General features: G+C 38.4%; 1 protein-coding gene and 1 pseudogene across 1 annotated transcript; both read left to right on the forward strand.

The window, feature by feature from the left end:
* The first annotated feature begins 5,794 nt into the window (after window positions 1-5,794).
* LOC140872023 (glutathione S-transferase T3-like) lies at window positions 5,795-6,358 on the forward strand. Its single transcript, XM_073274760.1, has one exon. It carries the CDS (start codon window positions 5,795-5,797, stop codon window positions 6,356-6,358), a length of 564 nt encoding a protein of 187 aa, XP_073130861.1.
* A 1,099-nt stretch (window positions 6,359-7,457) lies between these two features.
* On the forward strand, window positions 7,458-10,570 carry LOC140872024 (uncharacterized; annotated as a pseudogene).
* The last annotated feature ends 1,130 nt before the right edge of the window (window positions 10,571-11,700 follow it).

Consider the following 11,700-nt stretch of genomic DNA (forward strand, 5'->3'; position numbering starts at 1 on the left):
TCTGTGTGCCGATCCTGATGAGCCAAGTTGGAAGGATGCAATCATCAAGTATTTGTTAGATGGAGAACTACCACCTCAGCAAGTCCAAGCAAGGAAGCTTATGTTTAGAGCCGCACGATTCACTCTAATCAATGGAGAACTGTACAAAATAGGATACTCTCAACCATACCTGAAATGTCTTGCTCCCATCCAAGAAAATTATGTACTCCGGGAAATTCACAAAGGAATTTTTGAAAATCATTTAGGCGGAAAAGCATTGGCAGGCAAAGTACTCCGTCGAGGTTACTTTTGGCCTACCATGAATAAAGATGCACTTCAGTTGGTAATATGATGTAAACCATGTCAGGAGCACGCCAATATTCATCACCAACCGGCAACATGGCTCCAACCAATGGAAAGCCCGTTACCTTTTCGCACAATGGGGAATGGACCTGGTAGGACCTTTTCCTATGGCAAAAGGACAAAGGAAATTCATCATCGTGGCAGTAGACTATTTCACAAAATGGGTTGAGGCGGAACCTCTTGCAAAGATTTATGAGAAATAAGTGATTAATTTCCTTTGGAAGAATATCATTTGCAGGTTCGGGATTCCTCGAGCGCTAGTATCTGGCAATGGAACACAATTCTCCGGATCCAAATTGAGAGAGTGGTGCCAAGGCCTATCAATCAAGCAATTCTTTACCTCAGTAGGTCACCCGTAGGCCGATGGACAAACTGAAGTAACCAATCGAACTATCTTACAGCATATCAAGACTCGCCTCGGAGAAGACAAGGGCAATTGGGTTGACGAACTACCCAACGTATTATGGGCATACAGGACTACTCCTCGAAGCTCTACAGGAGAATCTCCATTCAACCTTACCTATGGAGCCGAAGCAATTTCTTCCGCAAAAATTGGAGAAGAATCACCCAGAATAAAACATTACGAAGCAGAAGACAATCGAAAAAATATGCGGGCATCTTTGGATCTCATTGAGGAGTTGAGAGAGGGGGCCTCAGTACGAGTGGCAAGGCAAAAGGCACGAATGGCAAAAGTGTATGACAATCGAGTAAAGTCACGAACTTTTCAAGTTGGAGATATGGTGCTAAGAAGAGCAGATGTCTTACACCCAGTAGGAAAGTTGGATCCTAAATGGGAAGGACCGTATAAAGTTATCGAGATTGCTCGTGAAGGAGCGTATCGACTCCAACATTCGAGTGGGAAGATATTACCCCGGACATGGAACATTGTAAACTTGAAAAAATATTTTCAATAGACTCTAACAATTTTACAAAGTTGTAATAAGCTTAATTATCAATAAAAGTGTGATTAAACACATTACGAATACATTATTTCATCTTCCAACAAATGACTTGCAACGCGCACATATTTATACGCTTAAAAAAATATAGCGTCAAAAGTAATTAGACCCTGGTCGTCAAAAGCAAAAGTCGCCTAAAGCATAAGAGGCCTGGCCAATCCAGCTAAGGTACTTTGACACCGTAAGAGGTTACAACAAAAGGACCATGAGTCCAGGAAAACCACCACCCATGAGGTAGGTGCATGGCTTCCTCAAATACACAAAACCTTGGGAACTTGATCACTTCCCAAGTAATGAAGCAAATAGAATCAAACACAAATATATATAACTCGACTCTGATTTTCGGAAAGCAAGTACAAATTAGAAAATTTGTTCGCCCTTGCAAGAGCAACACAGACACTAGTACAACATTAGCCTGGTAGTGGACCATCAATAGCTGGCACACCGAGCACATCTTTATCAATGTCCTCAACCCCAGGACCAATCAACTGTACTACATCCTCAGGAACAAGATTCTTTCAGAGGATGTGCCGACATTCCAATATCAACTCATCTAGAATCACATAGGCAAGCTGATAAATTTCATCCTCAAAAGCTGTAGACATGTGGTAGGAGTCTACCTCTGTTTCTGCTAAGCTCCTCTGTAGCTCTAAACCCGTCGAAAAAACCAAATACCCAACACCAGTGTGAATCTTGGCATAATGCTTTTCATTTAAAGTCCTAAGCTCAGAATGTATATCTTCACCCTCTTTCGTTTTAACGACAAGTTTTTCTGCCAGCTTAGTGTTATCCCCTTCCAGGCGATGAATCTCCTCATTTGCCTTTGCATCAGATGCCTCTAACCGAGTGACATCCTCTTTCAACCTGCTAACTCTTTATGCAATTTGGCCTCGTCAGATCGGGTTTTCTCCTCTCGAGCTGCAAGAGCCCTTACGGCAGACAAAATCAAAAACCAATAAGATAAGTGCGTAAGAAACTTATTACAGCATCAAGGAAAACAAATAAATTCTCAAAATATATACATGGTAAGAGCTCAAGGAAACGGATCGATGCACGACTGCGGAGGTTCAAGGGACCAGGTGACCCAGATCATGATCACCAACAATCCTGGCCCCCCGCCTCAAGCCAATTTCAAAATCGCCCGAGTCCCAAAAAGACTCTGCACCATCTCGACTCACTCCATCCAGCAGTAAGGGGTGAGCACTTGATTTTCTCACCAAAAATGAGGGACCCTCACGAGATTTCTTCAATGAATCAGAATTAATAAATTCATTCCCTTTTTTACCTTCATCAGCTGGCCTCTTGCCAACGTTTCGTATGTACTCTACACCTACACTACCCTCTGATTGTCTTTCCCACAAAGAGGAGTTATTATGACTTTGGCGGCCTCGCAGTCCAGCATCTTGGTTCTCTGCAGGACGTGACGATGAACCCCCTGTACATGCTAGAAGTGGTATGGCCGCATCATCACCTCCATATACTCTATTTTTCGGATTAATGGGAAAAGGGCGGCCAGAGGTTTTCTCTCGAGAGTGTAGTTTTTTCAAATCCACCCGATCACCTGCCAAAAGGATACATCCATGCATATAAAATAAAATAAGCAAAGAGCAGTACACAATACACATAACAATAAAGACCATGTGCACAGAATTTTTTAAATAATACCAACAGTAATTAAGCAACGCGAGTCAAAATTTTCATTAAAAAGTCCCAACGAACGACATTGAGACTGAAGCTCCAAGAAAGACCCTCTGTTTTTCATTAAAGTGACTCCATATCTCCAACTAACAATTACACCCCATTTGCAATCTTTTGCATAGAAAAAAATATGATTTCCAGTCTCCCCGATAAGATCAAAGTTTGCGTAAGAATCTACACTTTGGTCGGGCTTGGAAGTAGATGTCCGCATCCACATTAGTGGGGCGGGCCGAAAACAGAGCATGAAATAAGTCCACGCTTGGCTCTATGTCAAACACGCGCACCCAATGACAAAATCCAAAAAAATATAACAGAGCGTTGGGAGTCAGCTGACTAAGGCTAACACCTAAAATTTTTATTAGCTCCTCCAAGAGAGGACACGGGGGTATTGAAAATCCACTGTTTAAATGTTCAACATAAACCATAAAATAACCAACAAATGAAAAGTGACGAGAGTTGCCAGGACGTGGGACTATGGTGCCGCACGATCTAGGTACTTGTTTGAAGCGGCACACATAAGAAACCATTTCACGGGACAAAGGATGAGGCACCGTATTGCCAAGAATCCCATCATTACTCTGTCCGCTAATGCACTCACGAACGACCTCGCGTTCAGCTTCATTAGGTTCACACTCCGTAATGGTGTCGGTGCAAGCGCAACATCAAGTAACAAAGAGTTACTCGAATGGATTATACCACTGCTTGAACTGAGACTATAACCCGGAGACTTTGTCTCGGCATAAAAAGATGAGTTAGCTAGTGGTTCGTAAGAGTCAGACGACGCATCTTTAGAGCTATGCTGGGATCTAGACTGGGTCTCTCGTAAGGACATTAATAAAGAATATTCTTTTCCTCTTCCACGGCGTGCAAAATTTGATGGTGAGTTCAAAGAATATTCTAATTTTTCAAAATTAGCAGATTCTTGTAAAATATTTCTGTTCAACAGGAAAACTCTGCATCAAATATTGACTCACGTCTAGTAATACACAAACATATTTATATCTATATATATATCATATTTATATCTATATATATATACACCACTGGGCCAACTCCAATCCTCCACAACTGCTACACCACCTCTACCCCATGTCCGCCTCGCCTGTATCAAGAGCAACACGACGCAATCACCGTTGCGGCCCACAACCCGCAAGCTTCTTGTCACAACCACAGAAGCAACCACGCCGCAGCAACCTTCACCGAGCAGCATTCGCCATCTTCAGATTGCCATCACCGCCGAAGAGCCACCGTCGGCCAGCACTCCTGTACCATCTCTACGTCGACGCGCCATCATCTTCCATGAGTAGCAGCTCGAACTTCTTTAGCATCCAAATTCCTTAGCCTTCACCCCGCAGCGGCACTACTCGTCTAGTCGCTGAAGCTCTTTCCATCTCCGCTGCAGCACCACCGTCGCCGCCCCTTGCACAGCCATCCATCGCAGCAGCCTCGCCAAGCTCCCTTGTGCAGCCTACCGACGCCGCATAACCCGCTGCAACTACCTCGGCCTCCATGAGCACAGCCCCCTTCGGCCAGCAGCTCCTCCATATGCTCCACCGTCGCGCCAGCTTCTCCTCCACAAGCACAGCCCCGCCAAGATCAATAGCTCACCATCACCCAACAGCAACCATCGCGCAGCCATCCTGCCGCAGCAGCTCCACCCATAGATAGCACCGCCACCGAGCTCCAACTCCCCCCAAAGACCCAGCAGCAACTGTCGCCACCACCGATCAGCCATCCGCCCCAATATATGACGCCAACGCAGCTCCACCCTTCGCATTAAGCTTCTCCTTAAAATCTCACTCATCATTTACTTTTTGGGAACTTGATCGTCAGATGGGATTATTGCAATTTTAATTAACGGAAGAGTGTGAGGGAAAGAAGTTTAACTAAAGAAAGAAAGTAAGGGAAGAAAGAAAACACTACCTACCATCCTCGTGTTAAGCTTGAGCTATGAAATATGAGAAGATGCATGCACTGAATTGGTTAATATAAGGGTGGTTGCAACGCTGGGTTTTAAAAAAAGAAAAAATTTGAACCTGTAGGTTGCCCGCGTTGCAGCCTGCAGGTTCAATTTACAAAGGTGAAGCTGGCATTCCAATTTGAACGCTAGCTTCGGCACTTATTTTATATTATTAAAAAAAATTAATTTTATTGTAGTTTGGGGTGCGTTCCTTTAATCATAAAGCATGGGGCCCAATTGTTTATATATATATATATATAATAAAATATTTAAAAAATTGATTTAGATTTTCAAGGTAAAAATCTGTAAACGATAAGATTTTAGATAAGATTTATATTTAAAAAATTATTTTAATTTTATTAATAATATAAATACATAAAATAAAATTTTCTATAAAAGGCATGAATTTGATTTCATGTATTCATTCCACTTTCACATTGCAAATTTCCAGTGCATTTTACTACAAAAATCCAATGGCAGATCAATTCTATGAATCATTGGACAATGATTTGGATTCTCCAAATTCGGAAGGAAATTCCAACTTTCAAAATTCGCAATCTCGTTCTCGTCTCAACCCTCGTTCGTCTGAATTTCCTTACTCATCTCATTTTCCACAAAATATTTCCAATGGTTCGAATTTTGGTCCTCATTTTCCACAAAATATTTCCATTGGTTTGAATTTTGGTCCTAATTTTCCACAAAATATTCTCACTGGTTCGAATGTTGTTCCCAACCCTCGATTTTATCACCCAATGATCACAGCCGAATATTATAATCCAAGGGGTGACCTTCATATGATGCCACATCATTCTCACGTATTCCATCATCCACAACCATGGATGATGAATCTCAAAGCTATGGTTTCGGAGGATCTGGATCCGACAAAGAGCCAACAACACCAATTTCAAGGTTCGGTTCTCAAATTTCACCGCATTCGACGCAGCCTGGGATAGAAAATATTAACCTCGATGATGATAATTCGGGTGCAAAACAAAAAAATGTTCATCGTAATAAAGGTAAGGTGATGTGGTCAACTGAGGAAGAGAAATGTCTTGCGAGAGCTTGGGGTACTACTACCAACGATCCAAAAGTTGAAAACGCACAAAAAAGTAAGCATTTATGGCAAAGTACCGCCACATACTATAATGATAATCGACCGGTGGGAACACCAATGAGAGAATGGAGTTTGATAAAATCGCATTATTATCGTGTTATGCCGGATGTTGATAAGTTTTCGGGATGGTACAACAATTTTCTCAACAATCGGGCTAGTGGTCAAAGTGACGCTAATGTTTTAGCTGCTCCACATGATATGTGGAAAATGTCAAACAAGAATAATGCATTCAAATATGAACATGTGTGGAAGATTGTGATGGAATGCGAGAAATGGGCTCCCTAGTCACTTTAGCATCACTCTAACAAGATGTCGAGAACATCCGAGACAGGGGCACATTCATCTTCAACCAATCCCGATACTGATGACGTATTTGAAGTTTGAGCACGTCCAATAGGGCAACAAAAGGCTAAAAGAAAGCAAAAGGATAAGGTCATGGAAGACAGAGACTTCTCACTTAAGTGGGAACAAATGCACGACTATCAAAGAGAAAAATTGGCGATGAAGGAAGCCGAACTAAGAAATAAGGAAGCTGAGATAAAGAACAAGGCAGCCGAGATTAAGCAGAAAGACGGTGAGCTGCAACAGAAAGCATTGGAATTGGAACAAAGAGATTATGAAATAGTTACGAGGATACAAGTGGTATGACGGAGATCCAACTTCATTGGCATATGAAAGTAGTTAAAGCAATTACAAAGAGACGTGGGTGGCAGTAGATGTATCAGTTATGTGTGTTTATTTTCATATGTTATTTATGTTTGTATCTGTTGTGTTGTGTACGTTTATGTTTTCTAAATTTTATATCGGTTTTTGTCAATTGTGTACGAATGCGATTAATTATGTTGTTCTTTATTATCAGCTCGTAATATATCAGGTTGTGTTTTATTTTGTTACATCATTGTACTGATTTAATTCAAAATTTTATAAATTAATTACAAATAAAATATAATAACCATACAAATTTGTTCAGATTAAAACAATCATTACATTGCAACGGATAAATTTATATTGCATTTACGTAACGAATAGAACAAATTTGAATTGCGTGCAACGGATAATATTGCATTGAATTGCGTGCAACGGATAATATTGCATTGAATTGCGTGAACAGATAATATTGCATTGAATTGTGTGCAACGATAATGTTATGTTGAATTGCGTGCAACAAATAATATTACACTGAATTGCTTGCAACGGATAATATTGCATTGAATTATGTGCCACATATTTTTTGAAATTGAAACTTTCACTTTATAAATACACCAATGACATTTTAATTTCTTTCATTCAATATTTTCATCCTTTCAAAACTTATAAAAAATACATGTCTGAAGATCCACGTCGTCCTACTGAACGTCTCATTCGTGAGTTTTGGCGAAATAAGATGTGGGAAGATGCAGAGGATGATGTAGATAGAATGATGATTACGTTGCTTGAAGAGGAAGAGCGTAGACTCCAAACCACCCAAAGGAATCCACGATCTGGAAACTCAAGGAGATATGTAAATCGGGATCGTGAAGATGGGCATTCTCACCTTGTCAGAGATTATTTCTCTGAGAATCCTACATTCCAAGTTGAAGTATTCCAGAGGCGGTTTCGCATGCGCAGAGAGTTATTCGTTAGCATATTCGATGCTCTTACAAATAACTCGGACTACATTCGATGGAGTAGAGACGCTGTAGGAAGACAGAGTTTGTCGCCACTTCAAAAATGCACAACAGTTGTTCATCAGTTGGCATATGCAGCTCCGACCGATTCTCTCGATAAGTACGTACAGATTGGTGAAAGAACTGCGTTGGATTGCTTGGTCAACTTCTGTCGATGCGTGATTGATGTGTTTGGGGTGCGATATTTGAGAAGATCCAATGACGCAGACACTCAACGATTACTTCAAATGCAAGAAGATAAGCACGGCTTCCCTGGAATGTTGGGAAGCCTTGATTGCATGCACTGGGAGTGGAGGAACTGTCCTGTAGCTTGGAAAGGACAATATACTAGAGGTGATTACGGTGTCCCAACAATAATTTTTGAAGTAGTCGCATCTACAGACTTGTGGATATGACATGCTTTTTTTGGCGTTGCAGGATCGCGTAATGATATAAATTAAATGATGTGTTATAGTAGGTCCCACGATGAAGTTGAGTTTTTAAGTTCAAGGTTGCGGTTACCCTAATAGATTGATATCAGAATACAATAAAGGGCTTAGTTAGAGACATTGAATATGGGTGGGTGGCTGTCGTTTGGTGCCTCCATAAATAATAATAATCAATAAATAAATTATAATATAGATAATATATATATATATATATATATAAATATATATATATATATATAACATAAATAAACATCGAAAATTAAATGCACTTCTTGGATAGTTGGTTTAGGTACTCTCGATCATCTTCAATGAAATTGCATTTAATTGAGAGTAGGAGGCCTATGATAAGTATAAAAATATTTTAATAAAGTAATATATATAAATAAAGTTTGTAGCTCAATTTTAAAGACTTGCATTTTAAAAGGACCAATTCCTAATTTTTAAACTCTAAAAGGGTTAATTTGCATTTTTAGGCACTAGAGGGGTTAATTTGCAATTAAGCACATTTTTTGCCTATAAATATCCGTGGATTTTTTCATTTCAAGGTAATTGATTTCTCATTCCAAAAGCTCTCAACTTTTGTTATCGCGGAGCAGGTTGCTGACTTGAGCGTCGACGGCACATTTAACGTTTGTTCCTGAAGCAAGTGACAACCCCGAGGAAATCAAATATTGGACCTTGACTTCTTCAATCGATCCAATGGAGCAGGAGATCATTGGACTTCTTTAGGTGATCAAGCGGAGCAGAAGATCGTTTGAGTTCATACCGTCTAATTTCGAGAATCAATCGATTTACTCTGATTAAGGGAGACAATTATTCGCCCGCATCAATATTCTCGATCAGCGAAGCCTCGCTCGGGGCCTTTTACAGATCTTAGCTCAGTTCCATCTGACCGTTCCTAGTACTTGATTTCATAATATCATATTACGACGGTCAAGATCACTTGCTTAACATTTAATAAAAGAAATCACTAAAAACAAGCTACAAGACGATGGAGGTTGATAGTTTCATACATTAGGAAGAAGTGTTGGATGACATTTGTTTCATCAGTTGAATTATAAGAGTATTAAAATAGTAATTTCACATAAACAAACAAAAAATGAGGGGCCAGTACCTCTCTTGACCTTTAATAGGCTCGTCACTATTATTATTATTAAAAAATTTTAAAATTTAAAAAAAGATGATACTCTCTCAAGATCATGTAATTTTACCATCATTTTCGAGTAACATTTGAATTCAAAATACTTGGTTGAATATTTGCCTACCGATCAAACAAAACCCAACCAGATCAAACTTACTGGAGTGAGTGTTTGCAAGTTGCAACTTTGTTGGGAGGAAAAAAAATCTATCTATCCTATTGGAAGGTTCGATCCTATCCCATGAGTATTATCCCATGGGATAGGTGAAAGTATGTGATTGGTGCAAATTATGTGGGTCCCATATAATCTCATATGGGGCCCACATGATTTGCAACAATCACAAAATTTCACACCACCCATGGGGTAATACCCCATGGTAGGACCGAATTTTCCCTATCACATATTCACATGTATTAAGAGCGGAGGAGGAGGTTAGGCAATTCATTTGATACGATGCGTGATTGATGTATTTGGAGCGCGATATTTGAGAAGACCCAATGACACAGACACTCAACGATTACTTCAAATGCATGAAGATAAGCACGGCTTCCCTGAAATGTTGGGCAGCCTTGATTGCATGCACTGGGAGTGGAGGAATTGTCCTGTAGCTTGGAAAGGACAATATACTAGAGGTGATTACGGTGTCCCAACGATAATTCTTGAAGCAGTCGCATCTATATACTTGTGGATATGGCATGCTTTTTTGGCGTTGCAGGATCGCGTAATGATATAAATGTTCTTAACGAATCACCGTTGTTCAACGCCGTCCTACAAGGAAATGTTTCGAATGTTCATTTCACAGTGAACGAGACAAATTATACAAAAGGATATTATCTTACAGATGGAATATACTCAGAATGGGCTGCTTTCCTAAAGAGCTTTCCATGCCTAGAGGATCCCAAGAGGAAGAAATTCAAGGAGAGACAAGTGTCTGCAAGAAAGAACGTTGAACGGGCATTTGGAGTGCTCCAAGCTCATTGGGCAATAATTAGAGGTCTTGCACGATCTTATTATAAGAATGATTTAAGGAATATCATGTACACATGTATTATTTTGCACAACGTGATTATTGAAGATGAATGTGATGAATCTGTCAACTGGTCGGATGAAGACACTCCTCCACCAGCACGAATTGTCATGGGAGCTACCCAAGAATTTCGAGAGTACCTCAATAATTATAACGAACTATGTGACAGAGAAGCACATCACCAACTTCGCGCCGACTTGGTTGGACACATATGGGCACTATACGGAAGCAATTAGTGAGGAACAACTTTATCATTAAATATTTCCATTGTGCACATTTATGCTTTTTTAAATTCATCTCAGTCTTTGTCAATTGTGCACTTTTATATTTTTAAATTTGAATTTATGTTGATCTTGATTTGTTGTCTGCTACCGTGATTCATGAACTCACGCTTTATTATTAATTATTAATATTTTCATCATATCATTTTTTATTTTATTAAATATTCATAATAACATTTGAAATGTTAAATAAAAAATATCAAAACATAATTAATCAAATCATTTTACATTAATTTACGTAATCAATCCAAAAAACTAAAACATAATTAATCAAAGATTAATTAATTAGATAAAAAATTAAAATTTAATTTATTAATTTATTTTACGTATTTAGCATTATTTAATTAAAATTAATTTTATTTTATTATAAAATTTAAATTTAAATGTAGGTAATAATAATTATTATTTAATATGTATAGAATTGATTAGTGGAACCCTCAAAAAAGTTAGTTGTTGGGTTTAGGATTGTGGATAGAAGTTATAAAAATTTTGTTTTGAGATATAAATGATGTGTTATAATAGGTCCCGCAATGAAGTTGAGTTTTAAATTTCAGGGTTGCGGTTATCCTAATAGATTGATATCAAAATACAATAATGGTTTAGTCAGAGACATTGAATATGAGTGGGTGGCTGTCGATTGGTGCCTCCATAAATAATAATAATCAATAAATAAATTATAATATAGATAGTATATATATATATATATATATATATATATATATATATATATATATATATATATATATATATATATATATATAAAACATAAATAAACATTGAGAATTAAATGCACTTCTTGGATAATTGGTTTTGGTACTCTCGATCATCTTTAATGAAATTGCATTTAATTGAGAGTAAGATGCCTATGATAAGTATAAACATATTTTAATAAAGTAATATATATAAATAAAGTTTGTAGCTCAATTTTTAAGACTCGCATTTTAAAAGGACCAATTCCTAATTTTTAAACCCTAAAAAGGTTAATTTGCAATTTTATACCCTAGAGGGGTTAATTTGCAATTAAGCACATTTTTTGCCTATAAATATCCGTGGATTTCTAAATTTCAAGGTAATTGATTTCTCAT

The sequence above is a fragment of the Henckelia pumila genome, unplaced genomic scaffold, assembly GCF_033568475.1.
Source record: "Henckelia pumila isolate YLH828 unplaced genomic scaffold, ASM3356847v2 CTG_461:::fragment_3, whole genome shotgun sequence".
Lineage (NCBI taxonomy): Eukaryota > Viridiplantae > Streptophyta > Magnoliopsida > Lamiales > Gesneriaceae > Henckelia > Henckelia pumila.